General features: G+C 43.7%; 1 protein-coding gene and 1 non-coding gene across 6 annotated transcripts in view; one reads left to right on the top strand and one right to left on the bottom strand.

The window, feature by feature from the left end:
• The window catches only part of NR2C2 (nuclear receptor subfamily 2 group C member 2), an 82210-nt gene extending 64713 nt beyond the window's left edge, over positions 1 to 17497 (bottom strand). The window contains exon 1 of one of the 5 annotated variants that reach the window (XM_064496211.1): positions 17187 to 17497. Coding sequence is in view for 2 of the 5 variants with exons in the window: in XM_064496209.1 (XP_064352279.1) it covers positions 3736 to 3795 (60 nt within the window). In the remaining 3 variants the exon portion in view is untranslated. The other 4 variants (XM_064496212.1, XM_064496213.1, XM_064496209.1 and 1 more) reach the window with 4 other exon arrangements.
• Positions 13604 to 13711, top strand: LOC116158394 (U6 spliceosomal RNA). Its single transcript, XR_004142699.2, has one exon. It is a non-coding gene; the product is annotated as a U6 spliceosomal RNA (small nuclear RNA).
• Positions 17498 to 22690: the final 5193 nt, after the last annotated feature.

Here is a 22690-nt window from a genome sequence, read left to right as displayed (position 1 = left end):
CTTTTAGTACATTCACAGATATGTGCAACCGTCACCACAGTCAATTTTTTTAAGTACTTTGTTTACCTTTTATTGTATTATTTATTTTATTTGGGGGGGGGTAATTAGGTTTGTTTATTTTTAGAGGATGTACCAGGAACTGAACTCAGGACCTCATGCAGGCTAAGCACGCACTCTACCACCTGAGCTATACCTTCCCCCCACCACAGTCAATTTTAGAAAATTTCGTCACCTTAAAAAGAGACCCTATACTCTTCAGACATCAATCCCAATACCTTGCCCTAGGCAACCACTGATCTACTTTCTATCTCTACAGATTGCTCTGTTCTGGACTCTTCATGTGAATGGAATAATATGTTGTCTTTTGTGACTGGCTTCTTTTACTTGGTACTATGTTGTCAAGGTCCATCCGTGCTGCAGCACTTCATTCCTTTCTATAACTGAGTAATATTCTACTGTCTGAATGTACCACATTTTGTTATTCATTTGTCAGTTGGTAGACATCTGACTATTCCTACCTCTTGGCTATTTTGTATAATACTACTATAAACACTGGCGCACAAGTTTTTGCATGGACATATGTTTTCATTTCTTTTGCATGTACAGCTTGGAATGGAACTGCTGAGTCATACAGTAACTGCGTGTTTAGCTTTTTGAAGAACTGCCAGACTGTTTTCCAAAGTGGCAGCACCATTTTAGCGTCACCAGTACTGCAGGAGGCTTCCAATTTCCCTGTGTTCTTACCAACACTTGCTATCCGACCCTTCTTTTTCCTAGCCATTCTAGTGGGTGTGAAATGGTATCGCACTGTGGTTCTGATGAGTAAAAATTAATGAAATAGAGAATACGAAGACAATAGAAAAAAAAATCATTGAAACCAAAAGGTGGTTCCTTGAAAAGATCAACAACTTGACAAATCTTTAGCTAGACTGATCAAGAAAAAGAAAGATTCAAAATACGAGAATCAGAAATGAATGAGGAGAAATTGCTACTGACCTACGGAAACAAAAAGGATTATGAAAAGAACGCTGTAAACAGCTGTACGCCAACGAATTAGATGGCTTAGATAAAATGAACAAATTCTCAAAAAAAAAAAAAAGGAAAAAAAAAACCACACAAACTACTGAAACTGACGTAAGAAGAAAAAGACAGTATGAATAGACCTTTAGCAAGTGAAGAGACTAAATTAGTAACAAAAACAACTCCCTGCAAAGAAAAGCCCAGCCACACGGCGTCATTGCTGAACTCTACCAGACATTATCAATAATTCCAAAACACAGAGCATCACACAGTTTGCGAGTGGCAGGGCCAGGATTTAAACCAAGCAATCTGGCTCCGAGAGTCTATATACTCTTGACCGCTATGTTAAACTGTCTCTCTGAATAACTGAATAAATCTGAGCGGTTATAGGATATCAAGTTGTTACACTGTGTCATTAGACTTTTGTAGTTAACCTTGGTAATGTGACTTATCTGATCTACAGGGGAAAAGGTTGCTCTGGAGGCCTGAGGTAAAATCCTTTACACAATTAACAATGCTGCTGTATCTCATTCATGGAGCAAAAGTATGGCACCTGCTAAAGCCCTTTATTTATTTTTACTTCAATGACTTCTCACAACAACCCCAAGATAAACAGGCTCTATTACTATTCCCATTTTTGAATTGAGGAAACTGAGGCACAAGGCAGTCACCCAGACAGCAAATGGCAGGGCCAGGATGTAAACCGCAATCTGGCTGATCCCTAGAGACCCTCCTTTCCACTTGGAGAACCTGTCCCTGCCTACTCATCCCATGCCTGACCCCTCACAGAGAGCTCCAGTGAGCGGATGCCAGCCCTACTGTTCACCCGTGCCTGCTTCTGGCCAACGGCGGGGAGGGGGTCTGCTCCTCCACTGTCTGCTGACTGAATAAAGCACCACCCCACACTCACTGTGAATGACTACTGATCTGCACTTTCCTCTCAGTTACTGTTCAGCACTGAAATGATGAACTGCAGGCGCTCACTCATTGAGCTGATCTAATGTTATATATAGTTATATGCAGCTTCAAGTCGTTAAGCCTGAACTTTCAAAATAACAGCATGGAAATCTAGGTAATATTTTAAAGAGGACGATTGCTTTTGCCTTCCAAAGTAAATGCCTCCTGTTATTTTGGAAGTCTCCTAAAAATGTACTTTTTGCCATGGGAAATAACAGTTGCACTAAATTAATATATGAAATTCCATTTCCTGACAGAAATAAGGCTTCTGATAAAAAATTTTAGCCAACAAATTTTCTGAATGCATACACAAAATTTGTATTACCCTATAAAATTACTATAGGTTACTACCACAGGTTGCTACACTGACCTCTTTCCCTAAAGAATTAACGATGATCTCTTGGGCAGTGGTCCATATACTAGTCTCCAAGTCGCCCTCAACTGAAAACCACATTAAATGCAAAATTAACCCTAAATAGATGAAAAACCAACAATGATTTTCAAGGTAATCATTCCTATCACAAACTAAAGCAACAAATAAAACACAAGCATTTTACTTTCAGAGTTCTGTGGCTCTTTCAAAAATATAATATTAAAAAAACCAAAATCTATCTGCTTTATCTTCAGCTAAATATTAACCATTATTTGCTGGGGGAGAAGGATGATTATACTGTTGCCTTAAAGTTAACGTTTGATCTAAAATCTGAAAAACCTGCTCACCATTTTTATTGGTTTAAACTGGCATGTGTGTACTTAGTTTTTATTTTTTAAACTCCTTATTTAAATGTCTATTCTTTGGTAGATCTGTATCTTCGTCCTAGAAATATGAGCACTGGTTCAAAAAATGCAAAATCTGAATCCTTCTAATGGCACAGTGTGATATGTGGTTTATTGGAGGAGCTTTGGAAGAAGTGAACAGAATTGGGTCACTGTACCCTTGGCCAATTACTTCTGTCTTTGAGCCTTGGTTTCTTCACCTATCAAATGGGAACAGTGGTCGTACCAACCTCAAAAGGCTGTCGAGGACTGAAGTCCTTGTAGAGGGCCTGGCACAGCATGAAAAGATCTGGCCCTACGTCCCTCCTTTACGCCTCAAGTCGCCTGAGCACACCAAGCTACTTCATGTCTCCATCCTGCCTTTACACAGGTTTCTGACCTAGGATGCCCCCTCCCAGCATCTGCCACGGGTTCCTACCTGCATCCTCGGGTCTGTCTAACAAATACTTACTTGGATCATCCTCCTCGTATGGAGAGACACATCTCACTGTTTTGTAACTACTCCTTACGCAGGCTTCGAGAGCTCTAAAGGAAGGAGGCTCATTCACTTCTGTATTTCTTAGCACCTAGCAAAATCCCCAGTACATGGCAGATGGTCAATAATGACTACAGAATACACAGAATCCAGCTTTCCACTATATGCAGTATTAACAGAGTATCAAATGTGCAAGAAACTAAGAGCCTTGGACTTAAAACTATACTCACAAGTTTGATAAGCGTCAGATTCTTTTACTTTTTGTTCAAGGTGAAATTTTTTCAAGTCACCTTACTGTATTCTGCTAGGCCAGCCTATTCATGCAAAGATACTTTAGGAGTAAATGTTCCTGTGACTGTAATTTTTTCTTCTACGGCAGCATCTTGCTTTGGATTTGGATCACATGCTGACTTCTTCGGGACTGTTTGGAAACAACAGAGCACATGGAGTTACTTTTCCTTTTAAAAGCAAGGGTGCCAGCTATGGTGCTAGCCCCTGTCACTCACCTCAGCCACCTGCTGGGTCCCCACTCTGTGCTGAACCAGCCCCTCCATATTTGTAGCCATGGTGAAGCAAGATCATTAGAGAACCTGTTTGGAAAGATGCAGCAACTTCCATCAGGTGGAGAGAAACCAGGCTACGTGAAAAACATCAGTAATCAAAAGTCATCTTTGGCACTGTCCTGTGCAGATTTTGCCCTCTACAGGAGACAGAGCTAGCAGGCTGAGCATATCTGGATATGCAGCACCAGCTCCTTCAATTACAGGCACCAAAATTAATTAGCAGAAACACTTCAATTTGGAAACAAGACTTCCCCTGGTAAATACAGATGAAGATGAATTTGAAACTTTAATTATTGGGTCTCTTGGGTTGTAACAGCTTGGTTCACCTCTCAGGCAGGCGGGATCACACCTCTCTGGATAGCTCTTGTCACGTATACTGAACAAGAAGGTGGCTATCTGACAGAGTGTGAGATCGACTTTGGATACAGAGCAGGAGACTGCTATCATCAACTACGCTTCTGTTACTAGTGACCCGAGCGAGGAGCAAAACCCTGCCCAGGTGCTAATACACCTCACTCAGGTTGAAAGGCAAACACTATCACTAACAAAGAAAGGAAAGAAGAAGACTGCATTACTAACATGGGCTAAGAACATGGTACCCATAAATTTATCAATCTATATTTTAAAGTCCTCATTAAATTAGGAAACCAGCTAATTCAGCTTTCTATTAACAGAAAAGGTATGCCCTCATTTGTCTCAAAATTGAGAAAGATCATCTCAAGACCAAAAACTACGCTCGTCTCCTGGGTCAGGATCACTTGAGTGCAAGCACTATTGATGAAACAGACTCCCTGGTCTCTTCAGGTCATAAAATATAGCTCCCCTGACTCGTCCCTAAACTCTGTGCAGTAACTCTACCACAAAGAATTCAGGACAAAGGGATCCCATTTTGGACCTAATTCCTGGACAAATCAAAGAGTTCATTACTGACTGCACAGGTTGCGTGGTTAACAGGAACTTAAAGCTCTTGTAGTTTATTTCCAGCATTTACATATACAATCTATACAGTCCTACCCAGTATGTAATACACAAATGCACACAGTTCATCTGCTCTGCCCCTCCCTCAATCACAAACTGGACTGTTTTGCAATGCAACTTTATAAAACAGTTTCCTGTAGTTCTCACCTGAAGTATTATATCCATCAGCACTAAAGTCTATAAAACTTCCTCACACTCTGGCAACTTTCTGTATTATTCCACCCACTATTAAATAGCCACTTCTATTATCCTAATTCCCTTTCAGATTCGTGTATTGCCAAAATGGTAATCAGAGAGAAAGGAGAGCATGAAACCGTGATTGACAAATATAAAAGAACCGGCCCTGCCAGTTCAAGGAGTCAAAACCCTGTAAGAGCAGGTGCCACACCAACTGCTACAAAGATCCCAGGTCACCAGTGTCAGTAGTGAATCATCTCATAGAACAGGGTCAGGTCTAAGACAGGGGGAAGTGTTTCTGGTTATGTATTCTTTTAACAAGTAGTCAACAGTTTTAACTTTTGTTTACTTTTCTTTGTTTCTAGAAGAAAAAGCAGAGAAACACTCTGGTCTTCTCCCCTACTTACAGTTTGGTTCTAACTAATAAGGGATGGAGGGAAGAAACATCATTTCACATGTACCAGAAAAGTTAACAGACTGTTGTTAAAAACACAATTACTGCACAGGAAAAGCCTAGAGTTCTAATCTTTTTTATTAAAACATTAAATAAGAGCTAAGGAAGGGGGGAGGGTATAGCTCAAGAGGTAGAGTGCATGCTCAGCATACACAAGGTCCTGGGTTCAATCCCCAGTACCTCCTCTAGAAATGAATTTACAAATTCCCCCCAAAACACAGACAAACAAAGAGCTAAGGAATCAAGTGGATAAAAACAGCAAATATACAATATATTAAGAAATAAAATCCAGGGGGGAGGGCATAGCTCAGTGGTAGAGCGCATGCTTAGCATGCACAAGGTCCTGGTTTCAATACCCAGTACCTCCACTAAGAAAGGAAGGAAGAAAACCCAAACATGCAACTGCAAGTATGAATTCTATTGCTTTTAGGCATTATTAGCATTTCTGTTGCTGTTAGCTGCAGTTTGACGTAAAAATAATGAATTTGAATATTACAGAAATATTGTTCAGGAAGTGTTATTGAGTAGCACAGAAATAACAAAATATTAGAAAGGCGTATCTTTCTACTGAGTTTCCCTACAAGAGGTGCTTGATCTTTCAAGCTCTGAGTTGAAGTGGATTAGACTTAGAAACTCAGAAAACTTTCTAAAATGACTCACTTTAATACTGAATTTGCAGGACCAGTCAACCTCAGACAGGGTACGGTTGTCCCAATGACTGCTAATGACCGATGATTACAGACACTGGGTCACAGAGAAGCAAGCAGCAGGGCACTGTTAAGCTTAAAAAAGCTAAACATTCTAGATATTAATTATCTGTTGATTACATAAATTATAAATATTTTCTTCTCTCTGTGGCTCATCTGTTTACTTTCTTTATGGTGTCTTTTGACAAACAGAAGTTCTTAAAGTTTCATGAGGCTCAATATATTAATATTTTTCTTTTACAGTTTGTACTTTTAGGCTTTATTTATGAAAACTGTCCTACACCCCCAGAGTCACAGCATAATTTTATGTATCTTCTTATAAATGTTTAAGAGTTTAGTCTCTCACATTTAAGTCCTCAATCCATCTGCAAATCAATTCTTGAGTCTGATGAGGAATTAGGATCCAATTAATTTTCTTTCAGTATAGATGATCAGTTTTCCAACACCCTTTACTGAACAATCCATCCTTCCCTCATTGATCTGCAATGCCACCTCTGCCATATCTCAGGTTCCCCATATGTGTGGATATAATTCGAGGTTCTCTGTCCTAGCCCACCACTGCTCTCCTCCTCTATGCCACTACCGTTACCTTTGCTCTATAATGAGTCTGGCTCTCTGGTGGGGCAAGTGCCCCCCACCTTGCTCTCATTTCCACACCAACTTCCTGGACTTTCTCAATCGCTCAATACTCAAGAGCAGTAACCTTTCTTGATACACTTGAATTCTTACAATTCTTGATCTCACTGTTGGTTTTCTGCCTCCAAAGGAGCTTTAGGTAACATCAACAGCAGCTTTGGAAGCTGCTTAAAAATGAACGAGGAAAGTGCACCTTCTGGAAAAACAAGCAGAGACAAAGAATGAGAATGAGAGTGAAAGAGAAACTATGAAAAGATTTCAATAAAGATTTAAATCCAGTGACAGCAGATAAGTGAGAAAGTAATTCACAAAAATTATTCCATTTCATCATTTTTGAAAATAACTTATCCTCACATATCAACCAAGACAGAGGCTTCCTCTTGCAGGACATCACAATGTAAGAAGTAAGTAAAACAAAGTCCTCCAGTGATGTCAGGAAGTGAGGGAAAACGTAACTCAAGCGAACCCCAGGGGAAAAAAGATGATGTGAGGGGGTCAGACTCTCACCTGAGAGCTTGCAGAGACACAAAGGTCACATAGTGAGAAGGAAGGGTAAAGTTTTAGAAAGGATACTGGGAGATGGTTATCAATTAGGGGCTGTCCTTCTAGAATGAGAAGCTCCAAGGAACAATGGGTTGTGTCTACACACAGTTTGAAAAATCATACTTATTAGCACAATATAATTTTGCACTTGAAATCTGAAAAACAAAACAGAACCAAAAAACTCTACAAAACAGAACTAAAAATACTACAAAGTAAACAAAGCACTTTAAAAAAACCACCTTGGCTGGTAGCTAGCATGACAATGCCGACAATAACTAACAGTCACTATGTGAGTGGTTACTATGCACCAGCACTGTGGACAGAACACTGAAGTAGCTCTTGGTACAGAAACCTGAGTCTTCAAAGGCTGGCGCTTGACCCACTTGGCTCCCTAGCCCTGGAGGACTGCCCCCGCCTCCATCAATTACCTAAAGAGCTATAAAATTATCTTAAGTTAAAATAAAACCTGTTACAGATATTTTCCAATTGTGGTTTTGAACCCATCAAGTTCACCCTCCATCAATCCTTTCAAAATAATTACGCAATAAGCTGGCTGCTGATAATTAATAAGAAAAATAAGAAGAAAAAGAGGAGGGGGAAGAAAAAAAGTCCTTGTCCTTGAACCTTGAAGAACTTCAGGAGGAAACCAGTAAGAGCTGTGCGACGTAAATGCTACAGAGTGTCCGAAGGAAGCAGCACTCTGGGAGCAATGACAGGTTCACCAGAGAGAAGCCGTTTACACTGGGCCTTGAGGGAAAGTGGGAGTTTAGCAAACAGGGAGGATGGGACAGAGTTCTCAGTGGAGCTCAGAGCTCGGACAAACTGGCAGGTATGAGGAGACCAGCAGAGCTGAGGAACAGCAGGCACCAGGTGGGGAACTGCCCAAGGGCAGGGGAGGAGAGAACAAGAACTAACAGAGGTTTGGCAGAGAAATGAGGAGATCACATCAAGATCTTCAAAAAAAATCCTCTGGGCAAGTGTGGAGATGACACAAAAGGAGGCCAGTTAGAAAGTGGTGGCAACAAAGACTATGAATGAAGGCAGAGTCTTAAATGTAACTTGAATTAGTGACTCTTGCCCGTACAGCACATGATGACAACAGGGCACAGTACCTGAAGTGTGTCATGTAAACCACAGAATGATGGCGTAAAACGTATTGATTGGCCTTTTTTGGCACTAGGTTTTATAACATAAATTCTTTCAAATACAGGTACATCAATACCACTCTTAACAAACAAGCAGAGAACACAATGGTGACTTTAATCAGCTCTTCAGACTTACAAAAAGGGTACAGCTGACCAAATTTTGCAGTTTCTTTGTTTCAGTGGGGGGTGCTCCAGATCCTACTGAAGGGAAAGCTGCGCTGGGACTGGGAACACCTGAATTCCCACTGAGTTGCCAAAACAGCCCAGATAAGCTCTCCAAAGGGGCAGGCTTAGAAGCCAGCATCTCAAAGAACAATAAACAAGTCCTAGCACAAGGAAACTCTGTCTTCATTGACAGGAATGGCTGAGCCTGCCTCTCCCTTCACAGTCAACCGATTCACATCGTCCTTCTTTATGTATTACGTGGTCCGTAATTATGTAACATTCAAAATATTTACTTTCTTGGTATTTTCTCATCTAAACAAATCCTAAGTTCTGAGGCTCTGGCACTAAGTTAATTCTCTGATACTGAACTGCATCGGATTATTGTTAAGAACAGATCTTAATACCCATGTAAAGTGCCTAGCACTGTGCCTGGCACACAGTGGGCAGGCGATGCATGGGAGCCAATGGCCACAAGGAGATGGTACACTTCTACTTTCTCAAAGGAATCTGAAAGCAACAACAAACTGTAAAGTGTATAATGTAATCAGGAATAGGTCTCCTACTTTGACATAAGATCCACACAAACTTTAACTACATACATGCGTGTATGTGTGTATGTATGTATATACATGTGTATATTCATTCTGTTAAACTGCACAACTGAACAAAATGAAAGGGCTGAATTAGCATAAATCTCACAAATATTTAAAAATCAATCAACACCTAATAACTATTTGCAAAATACTACTGGGTATACAACTTCTTGATAGGGACAAGGTATTCAGTGTAAATTTTATTCTGTGATTGTCAGAAGTCTCCTTATACTCATGGGAAAATAAAAACAGAAGGAAAAAAATAGGCTGAGTGACAATTAAAAAATGAGAAATACATAGCTCAAGACTTGAAAACAGGAAAGGATGCTCACAGGGATGCCTCTAGGGTCAAGTTCAGACATACATCCTGTCATTGGAAACCTTGCCACTATTTAGACTCAAAGATTACTCAGCTTTTGGATCAGGTGATTTCCTGCCTCAGAGGAAACTTGCTTCTTCCATATTACAAGTCTGGACTATAAGAAAGCGGCAGCAACGGGGTGTGGGGGCTGGGGAGGTGGGTGAGGAGTGACTGGTGGGGGAGAGAAGTGGCTCTCAACTACACAGTTCCTATGCTACCATTTTCCATGTGGAGATCTCCCCTAAAATACCACTGTACACCATGGGTGGTTTTCCTCCCCTTACCAAGGGCCCAAGTGTGAGGGTAAAATGGACCCTCGTTTTTTTTTTTAGCATGACCCAGAGATGGAAGGCAGGGAAGCAGGGCCGATTTTCTGAACATCTACCATGTGCTGTATATCAAACCAGGCATCACTTAATCCTTAACATGCCTTCTGAGTAGGTATTACTGGCTTCACAAATACAGACAGAAAAAACGGAGACTCGGAAGTTTAATCAACTTGTTCCAAGTCGGCCAGCTGGTAAGCAGTGACTCTAGGATTCTAACTAATTCATGCTTCTTTAACTCTAAAATCACAGCATTCCCTGTACCCCAAATGCCCTTCAAAACAGCTTCGCAGAAAAGGAAGTCAAGAGAAAGGAATTTTAAAGGGTGCAGGAGACCATTTAATCATCCAAAAGAAAAAACTGCTTACACCAATAAGCAAGATCATTTAATAACTCATTTAGCTAACCACTAATTCCTAAATTTATATTTATATTTCAGTATTACTCACAGAAGTTCCTGACCTAGCTCCACCCAGACAGTAACATGAGTTTCTTCAGAACTTAACACACTGTTGTCCCTTACAATTTTACCTACATAATAATCATATTGATTAAAGCAGTGAGGATTAAAAAAAACAAACATGCAACAGTGAAGATAATTTTACCATTTTTCTAAAGTAAAAAATTTTACTGAAGTATAACATGCAAATACAAAAAGTGCACAAATCATAAATGAAACAGCTCAGTGAATTTTCACTAAGTAAGCACAAACATGTAACATACATCAGGAAACAGAATGTCACTAGCACCCTAAAAGTCTCCCCTGTACCCCCCTCAGTCACTTAATTCCCTTCTCTCCTGACTTCCATCATCATGATTTGTTTTGCTTGTTTTTGAGCTACGTAATGTATTTGTGTGTGTGTGTCTGGCTTCTTTCGTTCATTATTTTTGTGATGACCATGAGCAGTTAGTGCATTTTCATTCCTGTATAGTATTCCAACACATGGCAACAATGCCACACTTTATTCATCCATTCTGTAGCTGATGAACATTACAGCACAGATGGCCCCTGACTTACAGTGGTTTGACTTACGGTTTTCGACTTCATCATTGTGTGGAAGTGATATGCATTCAGTAGAAACTGTTCCTCAATTTTTGAATTTTGATCTCTCCCCGAGCTAGAAGTATACAGTTCTGATCCTCCTTTGGGATGCCAGGCAGTAGCAGCTACAGCTCCTAGCCAGCCACGTAACCAAACAACCAGTACACTTCAAACCATTCTGTGCCCAGACAACCATTTTGTTTCTCACTTTCAGTACAGTAATCAACAAATTACTTGACATATTCAATACTTTATTATAAAATAGACTTTGTGTTAGATGATTATGCCCAACTGTAGGCTAACTTAAATGTTCTGAGCACATTTAAGGTAGGCTAGGCTAAACTATGATGTTTGGTAGATTAGATGTATTAAATGTATTTTCTAAGTATGATACTTTCAACTCACAATGGGTTTATTAGGGATATAACCCCATCATAAGTCAAGGAAGATCTATCTGTACATGCCTTTGGATGCAATGCTATCTTTTCATTTGAAAATTTTCCTACTTAAAAAATTTTTCTTTTACTTCTTCAGAAAAGAATTATGTTATAAACTTAATTTTTACATTAAAGTGTTATGTTAAATATAATGTTATATTAAATATTATATATTTAAATATATAATTAAATATATTAAATGTCGACAAATATATTCTAATTCCCAGTCTCTTCAGCCAAGGACTGACATATACTTTGAGATACCTGCTTTTAACCTCGGTAAAAAGTGATTTTTCAATAATTCCAGGCTTATTCGCCTTATCAACCTAGTAAAAGGATACTTTATTGCAGAAACAATGGAAGAGTGGAGAGAAAGAATGAGGGCAGTAGAAATGACATTTCTGAAATGTTCTACAAATACCTAATCAGATTCACCATGTAATAAATGCCACCGGGGGAATGCATCCTGAAGTCTGTCTGCAATGTTTACCTTCTTAAATGCCATCCAGTCTCAGCTGTGTATCCCTCTCAGTGGAGACCTGCCTGCCACACAGAAGTGTGCAATTACTGGAGTTTTCATTGGAAGCCATGTATGGGCAGTCAGGTAAGAAACTTTCCTCACTCTTTGGGTAGCATCCACCCCATTTTCTAGGCCCCCATATCTTCTCTCACATCTTCCATTAATCCAAACAGGAGACAATGACATCCTTTCTTATCGCTAGCATATATTCTTCCCTATCGACAAATTAACATTTCCAGGGATTAGAATCTTCAGGGTTACTGCTAACTTTGGAATGAAAAGTTTCACCTCTCATTGTGGACTTTGGGCTCTTATTACAGTGGAGAAGGTAATTTTTAATGTCCCTAAAAATCACACTTTGCCCTTTAGTGTGGCTTTTATCATTGTAGGCTACCTGGAGTCCAGGGGTAATCAGAATGACAGTTGAGCATCTGAGCCAGACTACTCCTTTCCCATCCTTAACAATTCACCTCCCATCCCTCTCCTCCAAGACTCCCAGATGCTCGGTATGACTCTGCTCTTACTGTCTCCCTAACAATGCCCTATGTCGTTGCCCTGACCTGGGCTTTCGTGTTCTCTGTCCACTCCCCATCACTGTCACTGTGCGCCATGCTAGTTAAGCTGTTGTTCCCTTTTGGTCCAGAACTCCTGCTGCTTGAAACTCTAGCACTCAGGCATAATAGGTTGAGGCAAGTGAAACTCCAACAAGAGTATATCTTTTACAATGTGTGACAGGAGTATGAGTGTGTCCATTAGGTGAAAGATGATAATTACACAGAGAGGGGAGAAGTCCACATTATTTAAGTTCCTCATAACCAGCAATAAGGTGAGAAGAGATAAAGTAACCTCAGGCAGGGGAATTCTGCATCAGGTGTGAGGCTGGACTTGATGAGCCTTAAGATGGATTCCTTCACGAATTCCTCCCCCACAGTACTGATTAAGGGGGCCTAGTGTCCACTCTAGGAGGTGCTTTGGAACTAAATGAGCATGTGGCACACAGGTAAGAAAACTGGAGGATAAACATCCAAATGAGAGCCCTCACTATGTGCAGACATACTCAGGAAGCAAGGTACATGAGGCCAGCAGTTCAGTGCCGAGGTCAATGGGGGCCCTGCCCACCTGCCCTGCTCTCAAGGCCATCTGGACAACAAGCTGCCCCTGTTCCTGGCTCCAACCTCAATGTCATCTCCCACCTGCCCATTTTGTAAGTGGGGAATGTGTACACCTCAGAGAGGCCATCCACCCAAGGTTCCAGAGACAGGTGCTCTGCTGTCACTTAAGAGAAAAATGTGAAAACTTCCCGGAAGTCCTCATAAAGTGAGGTTTTTACATATAGGGTTTTTCTTCCTTTTTAAAGGCATGTTGCCAAAAAGAAAATTTCAAGGTCACCATAAGTACAATGAGTAAAAGCAATAAATAAGTAATTTAATGGTATAGAACAATATATAGTTTTTTCATTAAACTATCAGTTCTCTGGTTACTCTGAGTAGGAAGTTCAGGAAATCAAAAGTGTTGTTTGGTTTTTTGGGGGGAGGAGGTAATCTGGTTGATTGATTTTTTTAATGGAGGTACAGGGGACTGAACCCAGGACCTCATGCATGGTAACCTTCCCTCCAGGGAATCAAAAGTGTTGGATTGAACAAATGATAACAAAAAATCCTTGAACAGGATAGAAAAGAAACACCCAAAAACAAACAATAAAAGAACTAAGTAAAAGCATGACTGTTGTGCTGGCTTTGGCAGCACACATACTGAAACCTGGAATAATACAGAGAAGATCAGCATGGCCCCTGTGCAAGGATGACATGCAAATCTGTGAAGCGTTCTGTATTAAAAAAAAAAAAAAAGTATGACTGTTGTTTTAAAAATAACATAAAATTTTATTTGTAAAATCTGTATTATGTAAGTCAACAAAAGTGCTCTATTCACCAGAATTTTAAGCAGAAGCTTACGATGTATACTTTGTAAAATCTACCTTTAACCTTGGTAAAGCAGTTACAAGGTGATTTTCAGTAATTTCATTATATAAATCAATTTATCTTTGGAAAGATAAATATTTTAGATTAATGGCTACTGAGACTTTCAACTCCCAAGTCTCTGCAAACCCACTAAATCTTCTCTGATCCCTGTGATAGATGCAATCAGCATTTTTATTTCAAGAAAATCAAACTGATACTTTGATTTTTCAGTTAAAGTAAATAACATAATACTCAGGCTGTTTACTAATGAGTTCCATGTGAACTCATTAACTTTCATGTAATTTACCTTGTAATTCAATTAATTATTAAATTATCTATTTCTTGCCTTAAAAAAACATAAATCAACATACAAGTGGGTAAAAAGAATTCATCTAGGTTATCTTACCTATATTTACATCTCCAGGCAGTGTCTTATATGTGAGGGACCACTTTCTAAATTCATCCAAATACCCTAACAGATTTATTTTATTGCTGGCACTGCTATCTGAATTGCCAAACAAGCCCACATATAAAGGCATCATTAATAAGCAGTAACTTAGTTATCCGTGATACCACAAATCATCAACAATTCACTCCACTCACCAAGTAGTGCCAGCTATTCAGTTAAAAGCTAGAGATATAATGGTGCACAAAATACTTCCTGTCAAATAAGGGGAGCGGTACCCATCAAACAGTCACATTACAGAACATAATTACAAAGTGACATAAATGTTATAAAGGAAAAGAACACCATGTGAAGTTAAAATCTCATCTAGACTGGCACTGAGCATTAGGAAGGACTTCCCTGAGGAAGTCGTGCTTTAGCTGGTGTTGGCAGGAAGTAGGGGGTGGGAGCCGGGGGCATGTGAGGGTATCAGGCTGAGGGAACGGCATGTGAAAGGTCCTGAGGTAAAGGTAAGCCACATCGTCAAGGAAGTCGAAGGCAGGCCAGTGTGTGTAGTGCACAGGGAGCTAGGGGTACAGGAAAAGGTCTTAGAAAGGTTTTAAAACAGGGAGCAGGAAAAGGACCTCTACCATTATATCCTGGTAGGACTTGAACAATATAATGCCTGTAAGAAATTTTTGAAAATTGTCACGTATCCCATGTTTTTGTGAATACTATTAGTTCCACTACTTCGTTTTCTAAATTTTGGTCGGGATGCCAAATGACTGTCCGAAAGGAGAAGAGCCAAAAGCAGTACAGGGTTCTAATCCAGTGTTTTACCCCTGCGCCGCACTGCCTACAATTTTCACTCTATCGCTTAACGAGTTCATTGTCTTTCCCAGACAACTAGTGCTTCATGACAACAATAACCCCAATCGTGAGCATTTACTATATGCCAGGCACTTTCCCAAGCTTTTTATTTTACATGAATGCATTTAATCCTCAATTCTAGAAGGAAGATTCTATTACTGTCCTGATGAGGACACTGAGGCTCAGAAAAGCTAAACAACTTGCCCAGTCACACCACTAGTAAACGTTGGCACTGTTAACCACAACACTACTTAGCTTCTGCCTACAACATTTTACAGGTGTGTACGTATTACGTATATTTGGGGGAGAGGGAGAGAACAGAACTCAGGTGTAGAGAACTACATTCACATACCTGACACCAATCAATGTCTTAAGTTATCCAGTCCTGGGTAACAGTGGGGCTCAGCAAATATTTGAGGAATTGATGATGAATGTAAGACGATGACAAAGGATTCGAATCTGGAAGTAAACTCATTTCCTGAGGCTCCCCCCACCCCGCCCGCCATGAATTCACCTGATGGCTATTATTTTCCTTGACTCGAACTGACTATTAAGTTGGAGAGTTACTCTCCTCTGCCTTTGCCGTAGTTCACAGACTTCAGCCCGGGGGTAGAGGAGTTAACGGCAAGGACAGTGAGAGGGTTCTCCAGCCTCGCTCACACCAGACGCTTTTCCTCCCGGGGCTCTGCACTAGTCCGTCTCTCTCGGGAACGCTGTCCCTTCTTTCGGTTCCTCCATTCAAACATCACCTCCTCACAGGGCCTTCCCCGACCATCCAGGTCTCCCCAGACCCTCCTTAACGCTCCAGCCGGTCTCATTTCACTTCCTCCGCGGGGCTAGCACTCTCGGAAACCACCTCTAACTGTCCATTCACCGCACCCCCAAACCTAGGAGGGCCGGGGCCTGGTCGGGCCGGCTCTCTGGATGACTCCGCTCATACGCGCAGAGACCACAGCGGGGTTCACCTGTGCTCCCTCAGGCCCTCAATACCCCTGGGCTCTCCACTCCCGGCGGCTCCACACTCCGTTTTCAACAGCAACACCGTTTTTACATGACTTTGAGGTTCACAAAGTGGCCTGGACTCCATTTTCTCAGATGAGCCCCTCAAACGATCCTGAAAAAGGAGGCCTGGCCTGGCGAGAACCATCCTCCCGCTTTACAGCCGCTGAAATTGAGCCTCAGAAAGGGGATTGGCCTGCGGCCGCGCAGAAAATTCAAGCAGGAGCCCTAAGGTGTCCGGATTCCGAAGAGTCCCTCCCAGGAGCCGGCGCCCGTGTTCGGGACGCTCCACCACCTTGACCACCATTCTTCCACCGCACTCCTTCTGGACGCGCTCCAGGCCGAGGCGGCCGCCCGTGCCTCACCGCGGCCCCGCGCCCCACGCTCGCCGCGGCCGCGCCCCGCCCCCTGCGCCCCGGCCCCACGCCGCGCCGCGGCCTTTGCTCCCGACCAGCCAGGGCTGCCGCGCCGCTTGGGGACCGCCCCCTCCCGCCACAGCCAATCAGTGGAGCCTCGAGGGGGCGGAGCCGCCGGACCAGGCCCACCTATCTGGGCATCAATTGGCCAGCCCAGCCGTCGATCACAGGGTCGCGCCCCGCACCCGCCTTCCTCTCTTTCCTCCACCCTCCCTCCAGGAAAAACGGCGGTTGGGCCACGGCGGCGGCCAACGGCGGGAGGGAAGCGGCGGGGAGAGGAGCCGGGGAGCGAAGGAAGGAGGGCCTGCAGGGAGGAGGAGGCTATGAAGGAGGAGGAGGGGAGCCCGGCCCAGCCCGAGCCATCGCCGCCGAGAACAAAATGGCGGCGTTGGCGGAGGGCCAACTGTGAGGCGGGGCCGCGGCCGTCCCCCTCCGCCCCCACCCTCGCGCCGGCCGGGCCGGTCAGGGGGAGCCCGCTCTCTTCGCCCGGCCGCGGGCGGGGAGGGGAGGGGAGGGGAGCGGCCCGGCCCACTATGCAAAGCGCCCGGCGCCGCCGCCGCCGCCCCGTGGCAAAGGTAAAAGGGTCGGGTTCAGCCGCCGCCGCGGCGCCTCCATGTCCGCGAGCCAGGCCCGCCCCCTCCGCCGCCGGCCCGAGCCCGCCCCGGCCCTTTTTCAATTTTACCTCAGGATTTGGCGCCAAAGCGGCCTCGAAGCAGGTCCCGTGTCTGCGGCGGGCGGCCCCCGGCGCGGAGGGCAGGGCGCGGGGAGGCCGGCTTCCCGGCGTCGGCGGATGGCGGGAGCCCCGGGCCGCGGGCTCGCGGGGCAGCGGGGGAGAGACGAGACGCCGAGGTGGGAGCGGGGCGGCGGGGGCGGGCCCGGGGGTGCCGCCGGGGTCGCGGGGAAGCGGGGGTTTGTTATTGTTTTTTGTCAGTGAAAGGTCAGAGTTCGTGACCCCGGTGCCGCCGCCGCCGCCGCCCGCGCGCTGGTAGGAGGAGGGCGAATGTTCTTCTTCCTCTTCCCAGCGCCAGCCTCGCCGCGGCCGCGGGGGGCGGGCGAGCACGCGATTGGCTGAGGCGCGCGCGCGCACCGGAACGCGGCGGCCGGCGCCGCTCCATCCGGCCCCGTGGCGGCCCGGGCGCGGGCGCTGGCTCCTCGCAGTCCGGCGGCGCCTGGGCCCCGACTCGGCCGGCCCCGCCGTGGGGCACAGTGGAGCTTAAGTGCCGCGGCCGTCAGGGTGGAGGGTCGGTTGGTAGTTTTGAAAAGCCAGAAACGCCGGGCACCGTTATTCGGGGGCCCGCGAGCTCCCGGAGGCCGGGTACGGGCTGTGTTCTCGCCGGGACCTCCTCCACCCCGGCCTCCGCTGCGCCGAAGCCTCTGTTTATTGATTGAAGAAGCAGTGACGCGGCAGAGCGCCTGCGGGTCGGAAGTGGGTGGTTTGTCGGGCGGGTATTGAACCGTTTGTGCCCTGCTCGGTACAGGTGGTTTTTAATTTGGGTCTGAAAGGTCTGAGGATGCACAAGCTTCTGGGAGTATCAGGTAAAGTGTTGAAACCTTCCCAAATCTATTATTTATGGTCTTTTCAGGAACCTGTGATCCAAACGTCCGTGCGTCTTCTCGCGATTTGGAACTAGTCAACAGCGATGCTTAAGTGTATTTAGAGAGAGTGCAGAATTGCTTAAATGTATACGTATCATTGCTTCTCTTGATCCTACGGATCTTCGGTTGTAGGTTTGCATTAGATACTTGTCTTTTAATTTATGGTTTGACTTGCTTTGGAAGGTGCTGACCGCTGTTTTATCCTACCTGCCCTTAAGTGCTTAGGCTAGGCCCCTTGATCACTGTGCTTTGTGGGCGGAGATCCCCTGCTGATTGATTTTTCCTGCACTTTTGCTTGTTTATTATGAATAAATACTGACTCCCAAGATGGATGGGTTAATCTTTTCTCTTAAACAGTACCCATTTGGGCTTTTATAAGGGTGACACCAACTTTGAGTATTTTGTCCATAATCTTGTGATTTTTCTATTTGCTAGGAAACGCTTTAAGTACGTTCCTTTTCCTTTCTCCCTTGTTCTCACCTTGCAAGGAAGTAAGTGGGGAAACGAGAGAAATTTATAACGTCATGGTGAACCACAGGTCTTGAAGCTGGAAGAGGTCTCAAGAGATGATACAGTCAAATCGTTTTCTGTCAGAAAGATTTTTAAAAAGAAATGGGTGAGAACCAGAAAGGTCAAGTGATGTGCCTCAGATAACCCTGTATTTTGATGGTAAAACCTTGTAAACATGGACTGCTTTTTCAATGTGTACTCCTTTTCAAAAACTTAAGTTTTTAATATGTAATCCTTCTAGATACAGCTTTACACACATCAGTGAGGTTTTTTGCAAACACATTGCAATTGTACCAGATTTTGAAATGAATAATAAACAATAATTGTTTCTATGATGGCTCATAGTTTTCTTAATTTTCTCCATTTAATACTCAGCAGCTCTGTGAACAAGGCGCTGCTATTTCATTTTACTGAGGTGCAGGAACTGAGGCCAGGTAAGTGAAGTGAGCTTCCCAGTGCTACAGGTGCAGAAAAGGAAGCCAGGACTCTGATCTTGTCCTTTTGACCTTAAAGGGTATGTTGTAAACGAGGCCATAGTGGTTTGTTCTATTTGTAATAGTATTCAGTAAATTTCCGGTTAAAGTTTAGTTGTTTAATATTAATATTAAAAGTAGTAGCAAGCATTCATAATCTTGATGTGCTTGAGCACTTTTCTTCCCCTGAAAACAGAAGCACGTACAATCACACAGACTGTAGTATCAGCAGGTAACAGCCTCCTGCAAGCTGAGTTCAGCATTGCCATAGTCCCATTTTTTGGTCCATTGTGTTTTCCACAGAAGTTTTTTAGTGAGAACTCTTAGTGACTTTGGAACACTTGATGGATTTTATAATTTAAAAAATACACATTGTGTAAAAACATACATGTATTTTTATAGCTATACTTTTTTTGACTATTAATATGAAGTATCCACATTTGCATTAAGAGTGTTTTATCAGCCTTTAAAATACAGTGTTTTTGATTGGGGTGCATTTCAGAACTGCCAGGCCCTGTTGGTTATGAAACTAAGCTCTGGGTGTGGCCTGGCATCAGCACTTCTACCGAGCATCACAGATCATTCTGATGCATTCTACAGGCCTAAATCACTGATCTAACTCCAAAAATGCACAGCAAAAAAAAAAAAAAAAAAAAGACACTTTCTGTTTAACCTTTTGAATGCAATTTAAAAGATTTTTTTCTTTTTAATTTTTTGACTATGCCTGAAGATGACTCCTTCAAAGAGACAGGGCTCGGCAGGAATGACGTGTCTAGTGTGTGCATCATCTCAGCACCTACCCAGTCTGAGCCTTGTATCCAGAGGTGCCTCCTCTCTCTTGCTCAGCCCTCAAGGCAGTGCCTTATACAGGGTGGATACAAAGTGGGCATCTACTGGATGAATGCACTTCCCAGCAACAGTGGATGATGAACGATGTTCATCTCATTATCCCGTTTTTATAGATGAACTTGGTAAAGACAAGGTTTGGTGACTTCCTGGAGCTGTGATGTGAGCCTGGGGCTTCTGGCTTCTTGCACAGTGTTTGTGAGACCTCTGCCTTCTGTGGTCCTCGGGCAGGGCTTTTTTCCCAAAACACTTAACCAGTCTGTTCTGCAATCATTAACTGAGAGCAGGAACGATATCATGAGTTTCATTTTGTACCTAACAGAGTAAATGATTTTTGCTGTCCAAGCTTATTTTAAAATTGCATTTAAATGATAAATGTTGAGTCAATGGGAATCAAGTTTTGATTATGTGATAGCATAAGTAATGGTTTTCCTTTTTATTTTCATAGACGGGAAGACAGTTACCTTCATATGTACTTATGTACATCTTTATCAATTTTTCTGTAATAGCTTATGCTTTATTACTATACACAGTAATGATTTTGTGAAACTTGTTATTTGTGTAATTATGACGTTTATAAAATAAACTTTTAAACCTCATATTACTGTTATTAGCCTTTTTTAAAAAGAATGGAATCTAAGCAGATGTAATCACTGAACACCAAATTGCACGTTAACCATTATCCTGTTTAATCTTCATAACAACCTTGTGAAGTAGATGGTAGTATCTTTTTTTTTAACAACTATGGGGCTGAGGCCTTAAACAGGATGCCTTTTCCAAAGTCACATGGCTAGCATGTGGTGGAATGTTTATTTTATTAATAGTTCTTTCTGCTTATTTCTTCTGTCCTTGAGGACTTTGAAAGGATGAAAACCCTCTCTACCCACCTCCATGGTTGTCACAGTAGAAGGCTACTTGGAGAAGTCTCAACTTCTATGTAAATGGTCCTTGTTCTTCCCAGGAGGAGAGAGTGACCGACCCTGCGGTGAATGGGTGGCTCTGGAACACAGGAACGCTGCCCGAGTGGGTCCAGAGCCCCTCCAGAATGGCTCTTACTGAGAGCCGTGACCCTTTGGTTTCTGACCTGGGGCTTCCTGTGCCTTGAAAAGTTGTATTTGGCTCAAGTATCTTGGAAACATGATGGAAAATCAGATGATCTTCTCAGAAAAATGCACCTGCCCTTGGTCCCCTGTTTTAGAATATGCTCAGGAGGATTTTTTTTTAATGTTGCCTGAAAAGGGACTGTCAATTTTGAGGCCAGCACCTCCCAAAGAGCTAAACTACTGGGGACTGCCAGCCTTTCCCTCACAAAGTAAAAACTCAGTAGCATTCCTTGAGTTTCTTAAAGAAGGGGTTATTTCAACCCCACAGCCTGTTCACTACAGGCCAGGAAATGACCTCGAAGCCAGAGGTTCCTTGGAAAAGCCTTTCTCTTCTGTGCTTTGCTTTGGCTCCTGACCTGCACCTTGCGGGGAGGGTATGATGCCTGAGGCGGCTTGCCTTCCAGGAGGTTAGGGTACACTGTCAGGACTGAGGGTCTAAACACCACCCAACCCTCCTCGTTCTGCCCGCACGTTAGGCCCCTCCTGCTCTGGTCCCTAGTTTAGGCCTTACCTGTCTCACTGCTGGGCTTCCTAACCTTCCTAACCAGCTTCAACTGGCCGCCCTCCCCATCCATTGCTTCATCCTTCCTTTCTTCCCGCTGCTGCCTGAGCGATCAACCACTCCTCGCCCTCCTCTGTTTATAAGTTCTTAAATGGCCTCGCCCTCTTCTGTTTATAAAGTTCTTTAATGGTTCTGCATTGCTTAGGGCTAAAGTGGAAACTCAAAGGCCTAAAGTGGGGGCTGTGGTAGGAGTCTGGCGGATAATCTAAAGGAGGTCTGTAAACACCATTAGCATGTTAAACGGTGGTAGTGACACCTGGAGTGCTCGCTACCCACTTAAAGGGGTAGCCCCTCATCAGCACCTGGAACGTAGCTCAGAGATGACGTATCTCAGATTTCTCAAGAGAACCCGGAAGTCCAGATTTGTAAATGAACTCTCTTAACTTTAAAATGTTGGCAGTTTGCAAGTGGCTTTTAAACTGCAGGCCAAGCAGCATCTCCTCAGCATGGTTCTGGGCCTCAGAACCAGTTAGGGACCTTTGCTAGTGAGATAAAATCCAAGGCCTGAGCCAGGGCCGCTGAAAGTCCTTCACAGTGGGTCTTCTCAGCCCCTTTCAGGTTAGAACATCATTCAGCGGTAGTGGAATCACTTGCACTCGGTGAGAATTTTGATTCCTTCTATTGAGCATACATTGTCAACTGTCAAGGAGAGGGAACTTGGCAGGCAGGACACAAGGCCCCTGTTTAGAAGCTGAATCCAAAGTGTGTGTGTTGGGGGTGGGGGCCTGTTCCTCCTCCAGTTCTTATTTTTTCCAGAGAAGAAACTTCCTGTCTCCTGCCAGGGCAGGGCAGTCACTTGTCTGTATAGGGTCAGAGGGTGAGGGTCTTAGGACTCCTTACAGAGACTCTGAACTGTGCTGCCACTAGTCCCCCACCCCAGCCTTCCCAGACCCTGTACCTCCTGTTCCAGAGCCTTCCAGAGGCAGGGGCCGGTGTGTCCCCCAGCACCTGTCCCTGGGGGGCACTGTGGCGTTAGCTTTCTCCTCTGCCAAGTGAGCTGCCACTGTCCATGAGTGTCAGACCTTCCAGAGAGGAGCTGACCATTCCCGTACCCTGTGCCTCTTGCATTTGCTGTCCTTTACATCATACCTCTGCA

The sequence above is a fragment of the Camelus dromedarius genome, chromosome 17 (genome assembly GCF_036321535.1).
Source record: "Camelus dromedarius isolate mCamDro1 chromosome 17, mCamDro1.pat, whole genome shotgun sequence".
Taxonomy (NCBI): Eukaryota; Metazoa; Chordata; class Mammalia; order Artiodactyla; family Camelidae; genus Camelus; species Camelus dromedarius.
This window is presented reverse-complemented; position numbering and strand designations above follow the sequence as displayed.